This window comes from Chiloscyllium plagiosum, chromosome 43 (assembly GCF_004010195.1).
Source record: "Chiloscyllium plagiosum isolate BGI_BamShark_2017 chromosome 43, ASM401019v2, whole genome shotgun sequence".
NCBI lineage: Eukaryota > Metazoa > Chordata > Chondrichthyes > Orectolobiformes > Hemiscylliidae > Chiloscyllium > Chiloscyllium plagiosum.
The window spans coordinates 10,382,258-10,406,611 of NC_057752.1; the positions used below are offsets into that span (position 1 = coordinate 10,382,258).

At 41.6% G+C, this 24,354-nt stretch overlaps 1 protein-coding gene across 2 annotated transcripts in view; it reads left to right on the forward strand.

Annotated features, from left to right (window-relative positions):
* LOC122543370 (transmembrane protein 106C-like) overlaps window positions 1-17,797 on the forward strand; it is a 58,608-nt gene extending 40,811 nt beyond the window's left edge. For both annotated transcript variants that reach the window (XM_043682018.1, XM_043682016.1), the window contains exons 4-7: window positions 1,306-1,446; window positions 1,770-1,819; window positions 6,018-6,071; window positions 15,127-17,797. In XM_043682018.1, coding sequence (XP_043537953.1) covers window positions 1,306-1,446; window positions 1,770-1,819; window positions 6,018-6,071; window positions 15,127-15,244 — 363 coding nt within the window. In that variant the 3' untranslated portion in view covers window positions 15,245-17,797. The remainder of the gene's footprint in view (window positions 1-1,305; window positions 1,447-1,769; window positions 1,820-6,017; window positions 6,072-15,126) is intronic.
* Window positions 17,798-24,354: the final 6,557 nt, after the last annotated feature.

The window sequence follows — 24,354 nt, forward strand, 5'->3', positions numbered from 1 at the left end:
GGTGGCAGCAGGTTCAGTTGTGGCTTTCAAGAGGGAATTGGATAAGCACCTAGAGAAGAAGAAACTGTAGGGTTACAGGAAAAGATGGGCAAGTAGGATGATGAATTGGCCTTGCAGAGTGCCAAACTTGAGGCAAATAATTACACACCTTCAGCTGTTTTGATATGTACTTGCATTGTAAAATTGTTAAATGGAACCTGTAACATTACAAAATGTAACCTTATTTTGTTAGCAGTAGTCTTCAGTAAATAGACTACAAATAACTTTCAGCATACTCTGCTGATCCAGTCTGGCTTATAACTAATCCATTTGGCCAAACTGTTAAATCTGCTGACAAGTGATGTAATGTCATTGCTTTAAAACACTTGTTTGTGATGCAGTCTATAGTTGCCAGTGTGAAACTTTGGAAGTTATTTGGAGATGTGTATTATTGCTTTCTACCCTGTCAATTATAATCTTATTTAACCTTTTTCTATAGATCAGCCAACATTTGAAACCTTTTTTTTTTTACTGACCTATCTGATTAAAGATGCAGGTAGAATTTGCCAACTTTTCTTGAATAGTATCTTCCAGATCCTCCAAGTGCTTCAGAGCCAGTTGAGTTTTTTTTGACTTACAAACTGGCACTCCAGCCAGTTTGCATGAGATCCAACAAGGAAGAAATTAGTAACTATTTTTTTAGGTGCTTGTTTACTCCAATTTCTAACATTTTGAAAGTAACCAACCTGTGACTTGGGCCTGAACCGATGTGAGGCGCCTTTCCTGCCTGGAGTTTGGCACGAGGCCAGAACTTTTGTTTAAACATTGCAGATCTTTTAACAACTTTTGAAGCTAACATCGTGGACAGAGCCATCATATTCTGGAGTGAGCCAGTTATGCTGGGCAAGATTTCAGTAAACTGAGCTAGTGAGCACAGGCCCAAGCATTCCTGCTCATTCCAATTGTCTGATGTTTGCAAAAGTGTTTCTATTAAAATATTATTCCAGCCTTGTTCTGATTTTTTTTTTTGTTTTGAAGGAAGGTACATTGAAATTGTGCTCCCTCCTTTTCTACTTCTGTGGTGTGAATCAGATTCCTGTTTATTGCAAAGCATTGCTAATTACTAGTGAAAGTCATAACCCAAATTGATATACTACATTAGTGCTGAAACTAGTGTAAATGAATCTCCTACCACTCCTCCTTTCTCCCTCTTTCTCCCCCCCCCCCCCCCCCCCCCCAACATGTAAACATTGTTTACACTATTTTTATTGGTTTGAAATTTTTAACAATTGCCAAGAGTGTTCACTGACCTTTTTTAAATTTCAGAGTACCCTCAACATTAGCAATTCCAATTTCTATACTGTTTCTGTGGATTCACTCACCTGTCAAGTCCAGTACATGAAAACTGTGATTGGAACAAAGCAGCTGAGCAATGTTTCTGTTATACCACCTCTGAGTGAGAAACAGGTACTTGTGCCATGTTTTATTGTCTTTTTGTTTTTCGTTGTGCTGTCTGTTATGTAGATGAGTGTTCACTCATGCACAATACAGCTTGCCAAAGGACCTGAGGCAATTGGTTCCTAACTAAATGCGTAGGTGTCCCAGAAACTGGCAAAGGATCATTGCGGTATTATGTAAACTAACCTCATTCAAGAGTCTATTCTTTCACCCTCCTGTGACGATCAAGGAAGATTTGAATCCTTGTCAGAAGTGTGACTAATAAGGTTCGATTTGCTACCTCTTTATACAGTGAATGATGGTATCTTGTATCTATATTGCTAATCTTGCAGGTGAACTACACTGTCCGAATGGAGTTCAGTGGTTCTCTAACATATGTATAGTAAGTAAAATTTTCTACTTTTTTGAAATCTGCTGGCATTTAGGTCATTCTATGCAAGTATATTATGATTTTATTCAATAAATGTCTGTTATCTGTACTATGACTACATGGCAAAGGTCTCCATACCATTAATTTGAAAATACTAAACTTCTATTCAACGTAAATAACTAAACAAATACTGTCATCCTCAGTGGCATTGATCAGAACTTCACTGGACTAGACTTTAAATATTAGGCTGCAGAAGTAGGCCAGAGGCTGGCAATTCTGTAGTGAGTAGCTTGCCTCTAAACCTGCACACCCCCCAACTGTGGGCAAGCTTTGATCTCAGGAGTGAGAAGAATCTATGCTTGCCTGGCTGAGTGCAGCTCCAAGGAAACCACACCCCATCAAGGCTTAGAACTAAACTTGTTAATAAGGTCATGTGTTCATCCTTGTTTTATTGCTCAGATCTCCAATTTAAAATTGAAGCACTGGGGGTAGCTTGGAAAGTTTATTTAGAGAATTAATTTTCTCTCATTGTGCATTGTTTTTGGTAAAATGAAATTAAATTGACTTGTCCCCTGGTACTTTCACATGTTGGAAATGTGAATTTGTGGTGTGATGGCACCTAAAATTTGAGGGACTGGGTTTTTAGTGCAACTTGGTAATTGGCTACTGTTTAATGCTGTAGACGTATTGCCAAAATTTGTGCTATTGGTTTTTGGCTATTTCCTTTTAATCCCAACTTTTTTGAGTTGGTTGGGATGAAATGAAAGCTGTCGTTTTTTTTTTTGTCTGAGGATAGTTTTTTTTGAGCTTCTAGGTTTTTGTTCAGGAAATTGTGGTTGGAGCAGATGAGGCCTACATTTGTTGCCTATCCCTGATTCTCCCTTGAAGATAGTGGTGAGCTGCTGCCTTGAACAATTCCCATTCTTGCAGTGTAAGGGCACCCACTATGTTAGGGAGGGAATTCCTAAGATTTCGACAGACAAAACTCTATTTCATTGAAGACGGTGAGTGACTTGAAGAACTTGCAGTGTAGTGTTCCCATATATTTATTGCCCGTGCCTTTCTGGGTGGCAAAGAATGCAGGTTTGCACAGTACTGTCTGAGGAGCCTTGGTGACATGTGCAGGGTATTTTGCAGATAGTGCTGCTGGTGAATGGCACCCCAAATCAGCAAACTACTTTTGTCCTAGATAGTGTCAGTCTTGGTTTTTTTTTGAGTTACACTCCAGGCAAGGGGGAAGTATTCCATCACCCCATTGACTTGTGACTTTATAAATGGGGAGATGGTGAGTATCATGCCACAGAATCCTAGCCTCTGACCTGCTCTTGTAGCCACAGTATTTGTAGTCCAGTTCCATTTCTTGTCAGTGATTGCCCCACTAACAGCATCCTGGGGTTATCAGCAATTGCAATGACATTAAATGTCAAGGTGTGATGGTTGGATTACCTCCCATTTTTGTCTGGTACTTGCATGTTGCAACTGTTACTTACAAACATGGGTCTTACGATTAGCATTTAACTCTCGGTGAAACTCTAACCTCCTTGTAACTCTTGTTACACAAGACACAAAGATGGTGTTCTGGACAGAGGAAATCGAGAGAAATAGTTGCGTTGTCTTTGCTCACGGGCTCTGAATGGTTTCTGTGCTGATCAGAATTCCACTGCTTAGTCTTTGGTTTCTTGTTTGCAGTGTCACAAGGTGGTTGGTTCACACTCCTTCTGAAAGGCTGTGACTTAAGTCCACAGCTTATGGCAACTGCCAAGTAGGGGGAAAACACTGGTTTTCTTCAGGCTTAAAGTAACTTTTTATTGCAGAGATGCGTACTGATATGCCATGGGGGCATTGAGCTAAATCACCTTCCCTCTCCCTGTATTCGCAACACAGTAAAGTCAAAATATTCTCGAACCCTTCAGTTGTCCTGATGGTTCCTAACCAGACTTTACAAAAGTTAGCAGACTGATTTTATAGTTGAGCAAAAACTAATATAATACTAACTTTAGCAGAGCTAAACTAAACAACAATATCTAATGTCTAAATACTTTAAACCCAGTCTCAAATAGAAATATGGTACGAATGGGGCCATTCAGCCCATCTTGTCTATGCCAACCCAAGTTGGGTTTTAAACATAGCCTCGCTCTCTTGCAAACAGACAGTTAAAGAATAAAAAGGAAAATAACAAGGTGTCACAGGCATATGAGATTGACTAATGTCTTCAGAAATCAAGCTAGATACAATGCAAATTGCTTCGAGTAGGCTCCTGAGGAATACTCATTTCACTTAATCCTTATAACTGGAATTTTATTCTCAATTTTTGACAGGATCATAATGGGAGAGCAACTAACTCATTTCAGCAGCTTTCACAGCCACAACCATCTCTTTAAAAACAGTTCAAAGTTCAGTTTCTCTCCCACCATTTTGAGTGGCTGGCAGTGGCTGTGGCCTTCCTGTGGCCCCTTTTAACATCCAAGCATCTGCCAACCTTGGAGCATAATGCATCTCCAGACTTGATGTCTGATTTATGTTCAAAATCATTGTCATCTCCAATTAACTTCCAAGGCCAGGTCCCTTCTAAATGAATCATTTTTTATATAAAGCTGCTCACAGTCCAGATGTCACCTTCAATTCACACTTCCAACTAAAAATGCAAAATAAAAATAATGAAGGCCTTGACTGCATTCCTGGGGATAGGTAGAACCTCCAATACATAAAGGATCAGACTGGCCCAATTGCTGCAGAATGCTCCAAGTAGTTGAACCATTCCATGTCACCTGTCTTTGTGGGGAAGTTTGTAATGGAAAAAATCACCTTTTTGACCACCAGTCCATCAGAAGTGGTCAGCACGTAGCATCCTCCAGACCCTATTGCGGTTTTTTTGTCACTGAGCTGCTCAGGACAAACCTTGACACAGGACTGTCCTCTATGATCTGTTCCCTGGTATGCACGCTGAGACAAGCATCCAACTGTGCCTGGAGGGCCATCGGTTTGATGAAAGACACTCTTTGGTCTGCTTGAAACTTGCTGGCCTTTCAGAGCAAGGAGTTAACCCTGACTGGATGTTGCAGACTTGCACATTCTAAGGTGCAATGGGAAAGACCACTCTGAGGCCTTCCTGCTGAAGGTAAATGGGGGTCCATTTAGTTACTGGAGCCTAGTGGTGGTGCTCAGGCCTGTAAATACAGTCTGGCCCAAGACATGTCTTTGGTTTGTTTAGATAGAGTCAAATGTTTGTTTCCTTTTAACATGCTACTGTATAAACTGAACTGTTTGTGACTGTATATAAGAGCTAATGAATAAGTTGTTTTATATTTTGAAATAGTGAGGTCAGAAGTTAACTGGCCCTGGCAGAACCCAAACTAAAGGCTAGTGAGCTGGTTACTGCTGAGCAAATGCCCCTTGATAACACTGTCGCCAGTTCTTTTGTCGTCATACTAGTTGATAACAACACTGGACAAATTTTTATTTCCAAAGTGAGACCTAGCTTGATGGACCGCAAGTGTTGACTTCTTTGAAATTTACTGTGGTGATAAGTCATATACACTTGGCAAGCAGCAATGTTTTTTAAAAAAAAAATTAATGCACCAAGAAATAAGCTTAGTTTGTGTTAAACCATTTAACACTGTCTTGATATGAATATCAAAAATAGTGAACCAGATTTTCCAGTGATTGGCAATCTTTGATTTGCCTTGCTCTCCTTTTTCTTTTTAATTTTACGAAAGAGGAGAGCTGTGCATTTCTGTTAGGGTCTCTCTGTTCCAAAGGTTGTCGTAATGCAGAGCTGTCTGAGGATAACAAACTATGCCCATCTTCCCAACAGTCAGTAGCATTTTCTGAAATTTAAAAGTCTAAGCAGCCATTTTGACAGCTGCTGTCAAAAGGTAAGTACATAAGTGGAGTTTTTTTGGGTGGAGTGGGGGAAGAGTGTGTAGAACAGAGCAGGGTGGGCTGTAGAAAACTGGTCTGGGTGGTGAAAATAACAGGGTGGAGCTCTGGTGTGGCAAGGAGTCTTCTCCAGTTGGATCTGACATCAGGAGAGCAGCTAGGTTAGAATTGAAAGATCAGTATAGGGTCTGCTTTCTCTCCTGTGTTGAAGGGGCTCTCTGCTCTCATCCATGTGACTTGGAAGTAGCATCCCATAAGAGGGAAAGTGCAGTGATGGATTTTTGGCATTTTTCTGACTTATTGACTAAAGCAGTTCTTTTTTTCCCTGCAGTACCTTTTGCACGATGCCATCAATCAAGGTCCACAATATTGTTGTCTTCATGCAGTAAGTTCTTCAAGAACAGAGTCTTGTTTAAATAGAGAAAAACTGAAAAGTTGCAACACTGACTGACTTGAAGTTACTTGTACACAAAACAGAAAGCTAGCACACCGATGCAGGAGGTCATCAGGAAGGTTAATGAAATGTTGGCCCTTGTTTCAAGGGAGTTGGGGTATAAGATTAGGGAAGTCTTACTGCAGTTATACAGGGTGCTGGTGAGACCACATCTGGAGTACTGAGTTGTTTTGGTCACTTTTTATTTAAGGAAAGATTTAATTGGAGGCAAGTCATAGGTTCACCAGGATGATCCCTGGTATGGAGGGAATGCCTAATGAGCAAAAACCCAACAGATTGGAATTCCACACAATGGAGTTTAGAAAAATGAAGTAATCTCATTGAAACATCTGATTCCCATGGGGCTTGACAGGGTAAATGCTGAGAGGATGTTTTCCCTTAGGGCTAGAGGACACAGTCTCTGAATAAAGGGGCGCTAGTTTAAGACTGAGGAATTGATTCAACTTGCCACAAAGCTATGGGGGCAGAATCCTTGTGTATATTTAAGCTGCAACAGATTCTTGATCAGTAATCTAGGGTCACTGGGAAATGCAAGAATGTGGGTATGTTGGATCAGCCAAGCAGCCTGTCTGTGTATTTTTTTATGGTCTTTTGTCTGTCTTTTCAAAAGCTGTTCAAAGTGCAGTATGGTTTTGGTAGATATCCTGAAGCTGAATGTAAAGTTGGACTTGATTCTTTTAACTTGCAGTTTTGGATTTTCACCAATAAGTGGTATGGTATTCTTGTAGTGCTGGATAAGCACAGCAGGTCAGGCAGCTTCTGAGGAGCAGGAAAATCAAAGTTTTGGCCAAAAGCCCTTCATCGGGAATCCTGATGAGCTTTTGTTCGAAATGTTGATTTTCCTGCTCCTCTGCTGCCTGACCTGCTGTGCTTTTCCAGCACTACTCTAATCTAGACTCTGATCTCCAGCATCTGCAGTACACACTTTTACCTGGTATTCTTTTGTCCCTTTTTTTTTTTTGTAGGCTTTTAGAAGTCAGGAATTATTAGTTCTGTTTGGGTGACAAAAATGTAGACATGAAGCCTAGCCTTACAAGCAAATTCTATTGAATTTCCAGGTTTAAATCTGTGTAAGTCTAACAGAATAGCTAGTTATTGACAACTCCTTTCTCTAACCTATCTTTTACCTCCCTCTCTAAAATACCAGTCTGATTTTTAAACACTGCACCCCCCCCCCATTAAGATTTACCAAAAATACTAAAATTTCAAAACCAGCCAGCTGTCGTTTGTTTTTGTATCTTCCTGTCTTCTCCTCATGGGGATTTCTGTTTCACAGGTCGTTGGTAGATAAAGGTATCTTTTTGAGAGCTATTCTACAGGTAGTCTGCAGATATTGGTGGCTTGGCAGTTCTCCAACTGTTCAGGTTTTTTTGGCTTTATACCCCAAAGCATCAGATCATTGGTGTTAATATTGTCAAACTACTAAATTCGAACTTGATTGGAGTTTGGTATTTTGGGGCATAATTTAAACTGGCTGAATTTGAATTCATTTTTTTTTTGCGCCAGGCAACCCAGCTAATGTAGCTGTTTGACCAAATATTACATTGTTACCTTTTTCAGAACACTTAGTGCTGTGTCAGGTAGTTCTGTCAAGGTACAGTACCCCTTCCAGCTTCGTAACAATGAGACTAAGTACAATACTTCAGGTTTTGGTTGGATAGAATATATATACTCTCTAGCTTCATATGTAACCAACTTCAACTGAAGTTCAAAGCTGCCATATGACATTGGAATGGTTTAGCTGGCAGTATTTGATTGGCTAGCTAATAAACAGCCAGTCTAATGTCGATGAGAGTGGTAATCGGAGACTCACTCCATACCAAGTAACTTCAATCATCATTAAAACTTGTGCAGCAACTGAGTTGACTTGTGCATACTAACTGGCTTTTTGCTTTGCTGTGTGTCACAAACCTGACATCCCCTCCCTTGCTGATGGGACCAAGTGTCCTGACACCAGCTGGTCTGTGACTGCTCACTTACAACTTCTCAAGGGCAATTGAACATGGGCATCAAATGCTGATTTTTTTTTTTTTAAAACCTCTCCTAGCTGCCCTCCCACCTTTTTTTTAAAAAGTATTTTTGGGTTTTTCCCCAAATTACATAAGCTGTGAAGTGCCAGATCAAGGCAAAGTTGTTTTTATTCAGGAAGTAACCCTGTGCCCTGTCCTCCACCCCCCCCCATCCCACCCAGAATATGCTGAACAACCAAAGAAAAACTTGGTAGGGGCATAAAGGCTGGTGTTTTTTAAAAAGGGTTCAACATGGCTTTGTGTGGAAAATCATGTCTCTCAAACTTGAGGTTTTTTTTTGAAGAAGTAATAAAGAGGATTGAAGGCAGAGCAGTAGATGTGATCGATATGGACTTCAGTAAGGTGTTTGACAAGGTTCCCCATGGGAGACTGCTGAGCAAGGTTAGATCTGATGGAATACAGGGATTTGGATACAGAACTGGCTCAAAGGCACAAGACAGAGGGTGGTGGTGGAGGGTTGCTTTTCAGACTGGAGCCCTGTGACCAGTGGAGTGCCACAAGGATTGGTGCTGCGCCCTCTACTTTTCTTCTTTTTATATAAATGATTTGGATGTGAGCTGAAGAGGTATAGTTAGTAAATTTGCAGATGACACCACAGTGAAGAAAGTTCTCTCTGATTACAATGGATCAGATGGGCCAATGGGCTGAGAAGTGGCAGATGGAGTTTAATTTGGATAAATGTGAGGTGCTGCATTTTGGGAAAATCAAATCTTGCCATTAACTGTATAAGTCCTGCTAAGCTCCTAGGGAGTGTTGCTGAACAGAGACCTTGGACTGCAGGTTCATAGCTCCTTGAAAGCAGAGTCACAGGTAGATAGGATAGTGAAGGTGTTTGGTATGCTTTCCTTTATTGGTCAGAGTATAGAGTACAGGAGTTGGGAGGTCATGTTGCGGCTGTACAGGACATTGGTTCGGCTACTCTTGGGATTGCATGCAATTCTGGTCTCCTTCCTATCAGAAAGGTGTTGTGAAACTTGAAAGGGTTCTGAAAAGATTTACAAGGATGTTGTTAGAGTTGGAGGATTTGAGCTATAGGGAGAGGCTGAATAGGCTGGAGTTGTTTTCCGTGGAGTGTCGGAGGCTGAGGGGTGACCTGATAGGGGTTTATAAAATTGAGGGGCATGGTTAAAATAAATAGACAAGGTCTTTTCCCTGGGGTGGGGAGTCCAGAACTAGAAGGCATAGATTTGAAATGAGAGGGGAAAGATACAAAAGAGACTTAAGGGACAATGTTTTCACGGAGAGGGTGGTACGTGTATGGAATGAGCTGCCTGAGGAAGTGGTGGAGGCTGGTGCAATTGCAACATTCAAAAGGCATTTGGATGGGTACATGAATAGGAAGGGTTTGGAGGGATATGGGCCCGGTGCTGGCAGGTCCGACTAGATTGGGTTGGGACATCTGGTCGGTGTGGACGGGTTGGACCGAACGGTCTGTTTCTGTGCTGTATATCTCTGACTCTAAATACAATGCACTGTAAGTGAAATTTCCCTGGTCTGGTCTGAAATCATGACACTGACAGCATGGAAAATCCTCCAGCTGGATGAGATGGGTCAACTTTGTCTATCTATTGTTGATTTATCAATTGTAACCAGTTGGCTGGATTATTGGCTTAGAGTAGTGTAATGCCAACACTATGTTCAGTTCCCGTCACCAGTTTGAGGTTCCCATGAAGGCCACTCCTCAACCTCTCCCCTTGCCTGAGGTCTGGTGGCCCTCAGGTTAAATCCCCGCCAGTCGCTTCTCTGTAATGAGGAAGCAGCCCATATGGTCTAGTAAGTCAATGGCGACAAACAATTAGTGTCCCCTTCTATGCTGAGAACCTGAGGAGGCAACGATGGACCATCCGTTCAGCATTTTTAGACTCTCTTAGATGTACATCATGGAAACAGACCCTTCGGTCCAACCTGTCCATGCCGACCAGATATCCCAACCCAATCTAGTCCCACCTGCCAGCACCCGCCCTGTATCCCTCCAAACCCTTCCTATTCATATACCTATCCAAATGCCTCTTAAATGTTGCAATTGTACCAGCCTCCACCACTTCCTCTGGCTGCTCATTCCATACACGTACCACCCTCTGTGTGGAAAAAGTTGCCCCTCAGGTCTCTTATATCTTTCCCCTCTCACCCTAAACCAATGCCCTCTAGTTCTGGACTCCCCGACCCCAGGGAAAAGACTTTGCCTATTTATCCTATCCATGCCCCTCATAATTTTGTAAACCACCTATAAAGTCACCCCTAACAGCCCAGCCTGTTCATCCTCTCCCTGTAGCTCAAATCCTCCAACATCTTTGTAAATCTTTTCTGAGCCCTTTCAAGTTTCACAACATCTTTCCGATAAGAAGGAGACCAGAATTGCACACAATATTCCAACAGTGGCCTAATTGATGTTCTGTACAGCCGCAACATGACCTCCCAACTCCTGTACTCAATACTCTGACCAATAAAGGAAAGCATACCAAATGCCTTCTTCATTTTCCTATCTACCTGCGACTCCACTTTCAAGGAGCTATGAACCTGCACTCCAAGGTCTCTTTGTTCAGCAACACTCCCTAGGACCTTACCATTAAGTGTATACGTCCTGCTAAGATTTGCTTTCCCAAAATGCAGCACCTCTCACTTATCTGAATTAAACTCCATCTGCCACTTCTCAGCCCTTTGGCCCATCTGATCCAGATCCTGTTGTAATCTGAGGTAACCCTCTTCGCTGTCCACTACACCTCCAATTTTGGTATCATCTGCAAACTTACTAACTGTACCTCTTATGCTCGCATCTAAATCACTTATGTAAATGACAAAAAGTAGAGGGCCCAGCACTGATCCTGTGCAAACACCTTCTGCCAAAGGCTGAAATGTTCACAACCTTAATTTAAAAAAATTGTTGAGCTGCCTCTTTCTGCTAAAGTTTAATTATCCATCTTTTCACAGTTGGCATTTTTTTTGTGTGGGATTGTTTAGTTCTGTATCTAACCTGCTATTTCTGCTCTGCCATGTATGGATGGCTGAATTGCGTTAAGATTAGCAGCTGACTTTCAGGATGTGTTGTGCTAGGTTTTGTTTTTGAATACAACTGTTGTTGGCCCATGCCAGCAGTTTGTCAGCCAGTTTTAAGCTGCTCAATCTGTTCAGAATCCAGCCTATTTGGCACCATGGTCATTCTCACCACATGGTGGATGTGTGCCATGTGAGGGAAGGACTGGTGTTAATAGTCATTCTGTGAAAGGCTTAGAGGGTGCAGAATTCTTGCATTTTTTTTTAAGCTGTACACAGTCCCCTACAAAGAGCATTAAGTCTTGGACTTCATTTGAGGTAATGTAACTGGGAAATGGTTGACATATCAGGTGGGAGAGTATTTTTACAGACAGCAATCCTAACTCTTGGATTCAAGATTGTTGCCCATTGCCGTAAGTTCTTAACTTGAGGGAAGGTCTTTTTAAAAACCAAGATCAGATATAATCTGGCAAGTGGACTCGGAGCTTATTATTTTTTAGATAAATCTGTTGCAAGAGTTGGATGCTTTCAAGGAAGTATGGAGATGTTCCAATAAGGAAAAAAGGGTGGAGTCATCAAATCCTGTGAACCCCTGGATATCCAGGGATGTGGAGAATTGGATAGAGAGAAAAAGGCTATGGCAGATATTATTGGCTCAAAACAGCAGAATCCCTAGAATATGCAAGGGGAGACTTTAAGGTGAGCTAAAAGGGGATGTGAAAGCATGGTGGAAGGTAAAGTTAAAAATCTGAAGTTTTATAGGTACATTTTAAGGATAAAAGGTTAATGAGGGCATTGAGAAACAGTGGTAATTCATGTGGAGACAAGGTGCAGGTATGGTTCTAAATTAATATTCTCAGTATTCACTAGAGAGATTGTGGGTTTCAAAAGTGGAGAGGAGTATGATATTCTTAAAGGTTTTGGGCCCCATATCTCGAAGGATTTACTAGCCCTGGACCGTGTTCAGAGGAGGTTCATGAGAATGGAGATGATCAATTTCTTCAGCTAGAGGGTGGCAAATCTGTGGAATTTATTGCTACAGAAGGCTGTGGAGGCTAGGTCACTGAATATATTTAAGATAAATTCTTGAGTATCAAGGGTTACAGGGAGAAAGCAGGACAATGAGGTTGAGAAACTTACCAACCATGATTGGCAGAGCAGACTTGATGGACTGAATGGCCTAATTTCTGCTCCTATGTCTTATGGCCTTAAGTTGGTGTAGTCTGACAGGCTTTTAAAAGGAGAGAAATCTCCAGGGCTGGATACAATGTATCCCAGGTTGGTGAGATGAGAGAGGCGTTTCCAAAAATGATCAATTCCCCTCTGACCCCGGGAGGTACTGGAGGATAGCCAGTGTGGTACTGTTGTTAAAGAAGGGAACCAGGGCTAAACCAGGAAAGTTTTTTAGTCTAACCTCAGTGGAGGGAAACTATTGGAAGCGATTCTAAAGGACACTTCATTTGCATTTGGAGAGACTGGGATTAATTGAATAGTAGGCATGGTATTGCTAAGGGGAGGTCACGTCTGACAAACTTGATTTGAAATTTTCGAAGAAGTACCCAAATGTATAGATGAGTGCAATGCATTTTATGTCGTCTGCTTAACTTCAAGGCTTTTGATAAGGTCCAGTGAGGCAAGGATTTGCCAAATTGGTTCCCCAATTGGCTGAGTAGGAGGAAGAAGAGGGTGATGGTTGAGAGGTGTTGTTTTTTTCCAGATGGAAGTCTGCCTCCCATGGGGAGGATCAGTAGTTGGGCCCTTGCCAACTAGCTTACATTGTCACAAAACTAGTCCCTCTTTTTTTTTAAAAAAAACAAATGCTGTCCCTAGGCTCAAGGTGATTCTGGTTTGGTACAGAGATGAAAAGGATTTTGAGGCCACTTGTTTATATGTAAACAGATGAGACTTCAGGCCAAAGTGGTCATGTTTTAGAAGTGACCTGTATAATGAAAGGGGAGTGGTCAGCTGCTGAGCTGAGCAGTTTTTAGTTCAGACTTGAGCTGGTGAGGCAATCAACAGGGTGCTGTGTGGCAACGTTTTGTTTCTGCCCTTCAACTTCAACCTGTAAGCAGGGTTTACATTTATAATGGGCTTTAAAGGGAAGCTGATATGGAAATGTGTTGCTGGAAAAGCGCAGCAGGTCAGGCAGCATCTCGGGAACAGGAGAATCAACGTTTCGGGCATTAGCCCTTCTTCAGGACTCCAAGTTTTGTTGGTCGGAACGTAGTCCGGAGTCCGTGCGGGATCAGACGGTTCCGTAGGCAGGTGCTGAGGAAGGAGATATGGCTGTGGTAGCGAGTCTGTTTGAGAATGTGGCTGAAGAGCTTCTGTGCAGAGGAGATGACCTGGGGGGTGCAGTGAGAGAGGGACTCACTGAAACCTTTGTAGAGGGAGAAAGAGAGCTGCTTCAAGGAAGGCATCCTTGTAAGAGGATTCGCAGTAGGTTGAAATCTGAGGAGAAAGTGAGGTCTGCAGATGCTGGAGATCAGAGATGGAAATGTGTTGCTGGAAAAGCGCAGCAGGTCAGGCAGCATCTAGGGAACAGGAGAATCGACGTTTCGGGCATTAGCCCGAATGCCCGAAGCCCTGAAGAAGGGCTAATGCCCGAAACGTTGATTCTCCTGTTCCCTAGATGCTGCCTGACCTGCTGCGCTTTTCCAGCAACACATTTCCATCTCTGATCTCCAGCATCTGCAGACCTCACTTTCCCTTTAAAGGGAAGCTTACTGGGACTGTTTGAATTCAGAACAGCATATGTAAGTCTAGCTGGAAAGACTGAGTTCTGTAGGGATTCTTTATTCTGGTCTTTGTGTTTCATTGTGTAATTTTGTGTATACATTTTTGTTTTTAAAATCTATTAGTCAACCTAGCTAGCTTCTGGGTAACTTTCACTGTACACTTACCGAAACAAATTGCAAAGTTATGGTCTGGGGCTGCCTGCTTAATGTTTTGAGTGGTCTGGTCTAGGCCATAAACAAATGATTTTGCCTTCGAATGTGAAAGTTGATCAGTAAATTTGCAGACCAGACAAAAAAAACAAAGTGGAAGTGGTAAATAATGAGGGAGATGGCCTTTTGATTACAGGAGGATACAGATGGGCTGATCAGTGAGAAACTGAGTTCAATCTGGATAAGTGAGGTGCTGCACTTCAGAACAAACAAGTCAAGGGGATAGATGATTGGGAGAACCCTGGAAAACAAAGGTTTCGGAAAACCTTTTGGTGTGCATGTGCACCAGTCCCTTTTAGGGATCAGGGTAAATGGTTAAGAAAGCATTTGGTATACCTGCTGAGGCACACAGTTTACGAGCAGGGAGATGATGTTGGAACAGCATAAAATGCTGGTTGGGCCACAGGATCCATACAGGGAGGATGTGGTAGCACTGGAAGTTGCGGAGGAGATGCACCAGGATGTTGCCTGGGCTGGAGAGTTCATGGAGGAATTGGACCGTGGCTTTCCTTGAAGCGGAAGAGATTGATTGATTGGGCCATGATTTGAGGAGCATAGGGTAGACCAACCTTTCCCTTTGATAGAAGGGCCAGTGACTAGGGGCATCCTCTTTTACAGTAAGGGGAAGAAGGTTTAGAGGAGTTGAGGAGAACCTTCACCCAGACACTGGTAGGCATCTGAAAGTTGCTGCCTGTATGAGGATGTTGGAGGCAGAAACCCTCAGCATTGCAATTGCACATCTAAGCACTTAAATGCTTAGGCATACAAGGCTATGGGCCAAGTACTGGAAAATGGGATTAGAATAGGTGTTTGTATCTGCTCTGGCCAAAAATGGGCCTATTTATCATCTGGACTGTCGATCTGACTTTGATTTGACCTCCATACCACTGATCTCCCCCATCTATAATTGTGCAGTCACTCCTTGGGCAAAGTGATAACTCCATTCTTCAGGTGTGACTAACCTAATTTTTGGCTACTTTTTTCCCTTGCGGTATTTAATTGTTTAATCTTTCTCAGAACCACAGTGAAAAGCTCCTATTTGGGACATCCATCACAGAACTCTCTGGAAGCCTACCGCTATCTGGATTGTGGGTCCAATTCAACAGTATATAGAAGACCTCCTTTGAATCACTGAGACCTCTACAGTCTGATTGGAAATGATGGTTCAAAGCAACTTCTTCAATTGTTTTCATTAATGTGGGACTTCTCTCCTCCCTGTTTAGCTGGAAAGTGACTGCAGCAAGTAGATTTGAGGAGTTTTCTGTTTCTGCACTCTTTTTATAAGGCATGTGGCCGTGTAGAGCATCCTTAACCTTGTTTTGTTTTTAATCAAAAAGGTTTGAGAGCATTGCTTTCAACCTTCCTGAGTAGTTGCTTTTTCCATAATGTTTCTCCCCTAGGGGAGAAGCCTTTGTTTCAAAACCTACCTCATGTGTGCCATGCTGTGTGCCCTCCAAGTTTCATACAAAAGCCTCCCATAGCAATGAACTTTTATACAACACAACCATGCATACAAGTTAAAGTCTACTCAAAGCTGCACTAGACCTAGGATATTTTTTGTCACTACCATCCTTTCTGAATTCCACTTCCCAGTTGATGTTAGACTAAACTTGAATTGCTTCTCCCTCCTGGGTTTGTCAAACTCTTGCAACACATTTCCCCGCCCACCCCATGCTTACCCTTCCTTTTTGACGAGGTTGTAAATGTGCTTATATCTAAAATGTAGCCAAAAGAGACCTTCAAGTTAAAACAATAACAGGTTTTCATTTCACCAAGTTAGCCTAGGGACATTCAATAGTTCATACACCAGTCGATGCAAATGCTGGATGTGAATTATTAGCATTAATAGATATCTTTTAAAGCTTTCATGTATGATTTGAAAATCACTAGGGAGTACACAAATGGAGGATTGCAAGCCAAGTTGAATGAAGGACTAAACAAGATGCATCCCAAATTAACACTGTATAATGGAGCTTTTTATATTAATCTTTCTTGATGCAACTTCAAAAAATGCATAGTAGTTTTACAATGTTCGCATTCCTACCACAGTAGTAATTTAAAACCTGTACTGTTGGATTTATACACTTAACTTGCATGGCTAACAATAACTTTTTAAATTTAATGATGGAGCCTGATGCAAGTTTATTTTTACACACCATTCAACCCCTAAAATGATCTGGTTTAGTGGTTTTTCTCCAGCTATGTCAATGATGCACTTGCTGTTTGTTGACTGTTTGAAATAACTTTTTATTTAAATGCCCACCTTTTTGTATGCGTGCAAGCAAATGCCAAGACAGCTGAAGCCATGTTCAGATTACCAAAATAAGAGGGAACTGGTCTTAACTAGCTTAATTGGAAACTGGTTGCAAGCTGTTTTTGTTTTAATATTTTATAAAACTTGGTTTGCCAATTGCAGTGTACCTGTTAAAGGTGACATGCATGAATGTTTTAGCTTTTCCATTGGGGCAAACTGAACTGGTACAAAGGAAAGACTGAAGAAATAGGGGGAAAAGTCTGAAAGAATGGGTTTTATTTTGTGTAATTTATTCAAGATGTTTTTGTACTCCCAGGGTATTGCATAATATAAGGCACAGGATTTGTAAAAGTGAAACAAAAAGCAGACACTGGAAGCTTGCTGTGAATCAATTTTTAACTCTAGTTTAAAAAGTAGAGATTGAAGTTAGCAGGGTTTACACTTGGCAATGAACTAATGTGGAAAATGCATTTTTTTGGGGGTCAGGGGTGGGACAATATTGACTTTGCTGGTGTAAAATGTATGAAACACTTCCATCTGTGTGCTATATTGTTAAAATGTAACTAACCAACTGAATGAGTAGATTGTGATATAGAACATCAAATGTAATAACAGAAGCACTGGAGGGTAGGAACCCCAAAAAGTTCTAAGCTTGAGATACCAGTAAGTGTTACTAATATTGGAGAGGGAAAAGAGAATGACTTTCCTAAATGTAACTCTCTTCTCCGCCTTGCCCCTCTTCCCACCCTGGTGGGCACTGTCCAATTTAATATCCCTGGTTCAGGTTCTTTTTTTTCAAACTGATAGGTTGAGGGGTTTTCATACTATGTCAGCCAGTATTATACATTTTGTGATAGTTTAACGTTTTCACAATATAAAGCTGTGTTGATAGTTTGCTGCGAGTTTCACTTGCTGTTGGAGGCTGCTGCATCAGTCCTCATCCTTTTGCTAGTCTTCATCCAAAGCAATGAGCTAATGCTCTGAACCTATCTATTCACCCATGGGTGTGAAGCAGATAGCAAGTTAAGCCTGAAATGTGTACAAGGTTGTGGTTTATGAGCAATTGGCAGTATTAACAATTACTTTTCTGACTTGTTTTAACAAGACCCCACCCAGTAAGGTTTTTTTTTGTTGTTTCTTTTGTGCAAGTGACCCTTAGTGTGTCTTGATTCTTAACACTTCACCATTGGACAGATGCTGGAACTTCTCAGGTAGTGTTTGGACAATCCTGTTTCAGTGGCTGTTTTGATTCTATCTGTAGAAGGGTTGTGTTTTTTAATCCATTGTGTATTGTACTGTATTGTATACTGGAAAGAAAAAATTTTGGCCTGAACAGGTTGGAATGTCTTGGCACTCTGAGCTGATGTGCATTGTTTAAATGTAATGCTGTCAGTTAGTGAGCACTTTTTTCAAATAAATGTTCTGGGACTAGTGTATTGGCTTATTTCAGTGATGTGAACAGCTGCTCTGGGCTTTTAAATATTTCTTGCTACTGTACTGTGTTGCATTTAGTAGACTGTGAATCTAGTACCATGCCTTGGCTGTAATCTTCTCAAATGGGCTATTAAAGTAACCATCTGGAAATTTTGCGCAAAGATTCATTGCTGTGCTGCTTAATGGTTGCATAATTTTCATTGGTGTGCAAGCGCTAATCTTTCACCTCAGTAATATGGTAAGTGGTAATGACTTTCTTTGGGTCATTCTAGTCGAGCCAGGACTTTCTTATTGACAAAGGTTTCATTGTTTGTTTTTTGACCCATATGCTGTTGGGGGTGGGTGGGTGGGGTTGAAGAATGCTGTTTTCTTGTGGTATCTCCTTTTTAAGAGAAAAGCAAAGTGCCTGCTGCAGTCCTTTTTGAGCAGATGCTGAAGTTGCCAAGACTAGGGCAGAAACATCCTGTTATGAAGAGCAGGGAGCTGGCAATGAGGACAAGAATTGGCCAAGCTGCATCGCTTCAGTTTGTGTTGCAAGAACCAGACCACACCGTGCAAAATGGTTAAAAGGAGTTGAGGATTCCATACCACTGGGACTGTTTTGAACTGAGGTGCAGATGTGTGCCGTTGTCCCTCCTTTTTCAAAAGGGATCCAGCTGCTGGTGAATGTGACTTGGGTGGAAACACTTCAGTTGGCAGTGAAATCCTATGTGGCAGAGGTGCTGTTCCATTTTACTGCAGGAATACTTAAAACTACATGAGGTTTATCTTTAATAAAACGTTTGGAAAATCTACTGTTGTCTAGTGGTTTTCTTTTGGTGTCATCGAGCTTCTTTCTTCCAATTTCCCACTTTTTAAAAAACATTTTTGTGGGGTTGGGACTGATGCATGTGAAATCACATGGGACAGGATTGTGGTTCTTGGGTCAGGCTCCTGGTGTTGCAGGTGAGTTTATTTCCAATGTTTTTAATTCTTGTCCCCAATTAGTGACTGGGCCTGCTGTGCCTCCAGTCAGGATGGTTGGGTGTTTCTCCAAGCTGCAGGCCCAGTGAGAAGCCCTTTCTACATGGAGTGTGGGTTGGGTGGATTTTTTTTTTTTTTGTTCAATTGAAAGCTATTAAGTCTGTGTTTGGTCGCAGAACCCTTCCAGAGGGCAGTCTGCAACCTCCACCCTGAGGGTGTTTTTGGGGGTGGCAAAGCTACTAAAGGTATCTTACAGCACTGGTGTTGAATGACTGTGTACAGGCAGGCTTGTCTGAAGCAGCTGCCTTGCTCCTAACACCATGACTAACCCTCTGGCTTGCTGGGTTGGGGGAGAAAATGGCACTTGTTTCCAGCCCCTTTTTAAAGCCCTGTGCCAATTTACCTCTCCACAAATGCATTCTTGTTATGTCACTTCATTCTCCAGTCCCATCCCAAATTCCATTTTGGATCATTGCATGGTCAGTGATTTAATGGTGCCAAGTGTATTTCTAATTGGACATAAAATTTGCTAAACTTGTGCTGAAAGTATTCCAGTGCTGCGCAAAATGCGTTCACTTGCTTTGATGTTTATGGTTCATTCAAACTGCAAATAGTTAAAGAAGACCACTGTTTAGAGGGAGGGGATGGTAGTTGTGTACAAGACCACTGATGAGCATAAAAATGTAACCATAATTTTCCAGGGCCTTTTGCAGTGCAGTGTAAGCATACCTCTGAGCCAAAGGCTTGGGTTCAAGTCTAAGGTGTGCCATCTTGTCTAAACAACAGGAAACTGGTGTTTTGTGCTAAACTACAGGCTTACAATAAAACCAAAGCACAGACTTCAAGAACTATATTGAAGCTCTGATTAAAATAACAGCCCTTCCTTTCTCCTTCAAACTCAGCCAATCGAAGGCTGAAATGTGATTTTTCAGGCTTCCACCGTACGCCGATCTCTTACAATAGATCACTCAAAAGCTGGATGTTTTGCCTTGTTGGTTGACCAGCAATTAATATTGTTTCCCACTTTTTAAAAAAAAACTTGAATACAAGCCCTGCAGCTAAATAGCATGCCTTTCTTTGATTCATGCTATCATTCAACATTTTGGAACAAAATTAGTTTCTTGTCCAACCTGCTTCAGTTTGGCAGAGTTGGCTTTGAGGTAACTTCAATTCAAGCTGCTTAATTATATAGAATTTTGGTGCCAAGCTTGTCTAAGATGCATTATGCTTGAAATATGTATCATCTAACTCCTCTGATTATTGTGGATGGAAGTCTGAGGCTTGGTGTGCAATCCAGTGAGTTCATGCTGTTGGAATGCACCAGGATAAGTAGAAGTAGTGTGGGGTGGAGAAGAAATCTGCTCTAATCTTTTGATCAGATGTATTCTACCAGTATGTAAACATTCAGTCTGATTTTCTGGGACTTCTGTATCTTGTACTCTTATTCTGTCTTTCAATTATCCTTTCCTTTGGTTGTAATTTATTACTTGGCTAAGAGATAGCCAAGTCTCAAGGTTCTGGTTTCAAGCCATTCTGGGACATGTTGAGACCAGCTGCCCTGCAGTTGAACAGGAAGTACCATGCTGTCAGGTCCTGTTATTCTACATCCCTCAGGATGAAGAGATGAGCATTTTTCTCTTCAGTGGGTAAAATTTAACTGCTGTATTTCCTATTGCTTACAATAGCGACTACACTTCAAAAGCTTGAAGTGCTTTTGAGGCATGTGCTCAGGAAGTGTGTACTTATTGAAACTATTCTTTCTCTTGTTTGTCTTTTTGACAGTCTGGATGAGACATCTTCTTTCAATTTTATTACAAAGTCACTTGGAGCATTTCAGCTGTGGCTAGCATGCTAATCGCGTCCCCACATAACTGGACTTTGATCTAGTGTAATTATATTCTAAATGTTCACACCATGTCAAATCAGTGTTGGGAGCAGCTGGGGCTAGTGTGGAACTCCAGAATGGCATAGGCAAATTGGGGTAGGTGGCAGGTGACATTCAGCAGAGAAGTGATGTAATGCACTTGGCTGGGAAAACATTGAAAGATGATATAAAATAGGGGGTGCAGGAACAGAGGGATCTGGGTGTATATGTGCATAGATCATTGAAGGTGGCAAGACTGGTGCTGAGAGCAGTTAATAAAGTACAAATGTCCTTTACAGGGCATGCTCTAGAAAAAGCCTCACTAAATTAGTTGAGCATGATTTCTCTTTCACAAAACAGGAGACTTGGATAAGTTCAAGGTAATCAGTTATGTCTATAGTGATTAGTTTATACTATTTTCCCTGAAACAACTGTTAAGCTAACTGGTCAGTAGTTTCTGCCTCCCTTCCCTCTTTTTGAATAGTTATTTTCCTAATGGAAAGGAGCTCTTGCTAAATTGAGTTTCAGAAAATTAAAACTGACGTAGCAACTGTTTCACTGGTAACTTCCTATGGTGTTAAAAGATGTGTTGCCGATCTGAGAACTATACCAGTATGTAGCAAGCAATACAAAACATCCAGGCATGCTCAAGACAAGGGACAAGTGCTGTTCAGACCAACCAAGTGTCAGGAAATGACCATCTCCACTTGACCTTCAATAGCCTTAGCATCACTGAGTTCCCACATTATAGCAGTAGTTAACAACAGATGATCTGATTGGAGGTATTCAAAATCCTGAATGTACTGGATAGAGTAAATAGGGAGAAACTGTAGAGGAACAAGGAGCAGGAAGAAGTTTAGTGATGCCTAGAAGAAACCAGGGTAATGTGAAGCAAAGCTTTTTCGTATGGTGAGTAATTGTGGTCTGGAATGTACTGCCTAGAAATGTGGAGGCATTGCTGCTATCAAAATAACCACCCAATGTGTAAAGGTACAGAGAAACAGCAGGAGCTTTGCACAAGGTAATGATGCCCAGTTAATCGAAGGTAGGCACAATGGGTCAAATGGTCTCAGCCATATAAATACTCTGGTTACACCTGCAAGGCAGAGGCTGGGAGTCTGTTGGCAAGTAATTCTACAAAGTGCAAGTGAATGGTTTGATGGAATGCATTCCAGATAAGTTCGGATCCAATAATACTTAAGTTTGCCACGATCCAGGACAAAGCAGCCTCTTCAGTGGAACCTCATTCAATGTCTTAGAAGCTCCACTAACATCACACTGGCATTTATATGTTGCAGCACATCTTATCACTAGCACAATGTCCAAATCTGCAACTTCCATTTAAAGGGATGTGGATTGTAGGTCTGTGGGAACATTGCCATCACCACCACCACCTGCAAGTTCCCCTCCAAGACCATTGACTTGAAAATATATAGCTTTTCCTTCACTGCTATGGGGTTCCAATCCAGGAACATCCCCCACCACCCCTCCCTGACAGCAGAGAGTCATTAAGTGTGAGAAGGTGGTGGTGAGCTGGCAAAAGTCAATTGCTGCTGGGTTGACCAGTCTTGCCCACTTCCTATGAGTGAATTAAGACAAAAACATCTTCAATTAGGAGACTCTTCCAATCTACATTTGGGAATCCAGATTGTAGGAAAGCCTTGGCAGGATGACCAGTGCAGAAGCAGATTTGGAGACTATCTGTTCTGGTTATAGGAGACTGCTCCTGATCCCAGCTGCTTATGTCCACCACCTCCTTTTATTTCCACTTTGATCCACTGCAAAGCAGAAGTATTGTCCTGTTCGGTTAGCTCCTGCCATGCATTGTAAATGCCTCATCACCAGGGAGGGTGCCTTGGAGTGCCAAACATTTTACCTTTTATTGCATACACTGTGCTCAAAGCATTGGGCTCAAGGGCAGTGCGGTGGCTCAGTGGCAAGCACTGCTGCCTCACAGCACCAGGGTCCCAGGTTTGACTCCAGCCTCAGGCAACTGTGCAAACTCCACAGAGACAGACATTCTCCCCGTGTCTGCATGAGTTTCCTCCAGGTGCTCCGGTTTCCTCCCACAGTCCAAAGATGTGCAGGTCAAGTGAATTGGCCATGCTAAATTGCCCATCGTGCATTAGTCAGAGGGAAATGGGTCTGGATGGATTACTCTTCGGAGGGTCAATGTGGACTTGTTGGGCCGATGGGCCTGTTTCCACACTGTAGGGAATCTAATCTTTCTGTATATCTAATTTAGTAAAAAAAAAATTAGGCTGTATCCTGTTCAATGTCTAAAAGCATCACTTTGAGTTATTGTGACTGCAATAGGTTGAATATCTAGATAATGGAGGTGGGCTGAGAGTACATGAATATGAATGGGAAACAAAGTTAAAGATACCAGTACCGAGTGGCAAGAAACTGATATTATGTTGTGATCACAAACCAACTTGAGCTGAGGTTTGTGTATGACATACCAGGGATGCATAAAGTCGTTTGGCACTTATTACTTACACAGTTCACTTGCAACCTTTCATATTTCCCAAAATTTCTCACTAAGCCCCAGCCTCAAAGCTTATTAAAATTAGTACTGCTTTCAGTTATGTGTCTAGCATATAATTTTGGAAGCTATTAGTTCCAAAACAGTAATCTTTTATTAAATTAATAATTATCATTACATGTCTGTTAGCTGGCACTTTAAGGGAATGATTTTTGCTGTCCACTACTCCCATCATACTCACTTTGTTTTCCCCATAACTAGTCAGCATCAAGTCCTAGTTTTCAAAAAAATCACTTCCTGTGTTAGGACTGCACTTCAATGCAAAAGGACCACTCTAGCGGAAGCAAGATGGCAAAATGTGGGCCAGATACAATGATGTAGGTATGAGACGGGACCTGAAACCTTTTGAGTATTACAACTTTATCAAGGGATTTGTTACCTAACAAAATTGGATACAGTGTAATACTGGTAATACTGGAGAGTTACATTAACATTATTCCAGTTTCTGCAAAAGACTTTCATTCCTCTGCATAATTCAATTGTGGGGAATAGTGGATTTTAGTAGAATCATTTATAAATAGTTTGTAATTTGTTCTGCACTCAATTCAGTCACTCTGCAGATGTCGGACTGAAACTCCACAGGATAGGGTGGAGTGATGGTATTACATTTCTCCTAGTACAGCTTTCACGAAGAGTAAACTTAGGTGGGTGCAAAACCAATGTTGCACCTGCTTTCAATTGCCTCTTTTTATTGCTATATTAAACTGTATGCCTTTAGGAACTTTTTTTCTGTAACCTAGTGGCTAGTCTGTGTCTGGTCTCTGCTGAGTTATCTGATTGCAGCTGGCATAGCATTTGGTCCTACAATTTGTGTTAGTGGGTTGGAATAGGGAGGGGGCAAAAATCAGTTAGGCTTCCTGCTCTGGCTTAAGTCTGTGGTGCCATTTTGAGCATGCAGTCTACTTGACTATATTCCTTATTTGACATAGCGAGAATGACGACTTGGGCTTGATGGGGAGAGGTGGCTGCCACCATTCACTGAGATAAGGAAAGTGGGGAGGGGAAAAAAAAGTTATTGTCACCCTTAGACTCTGCCCTACTGATGAGCTCTGAATGCAAGCCACTGAATAACCTGTCAGATCAAAAAACAGCTGAAACCATGCTGGGTACTTTGTTTTTTTTAGTTAAGTTTTATTTGTGTTTTCATTTTCTGTCATGAAATATCCCAGACTAGATAAACATTCA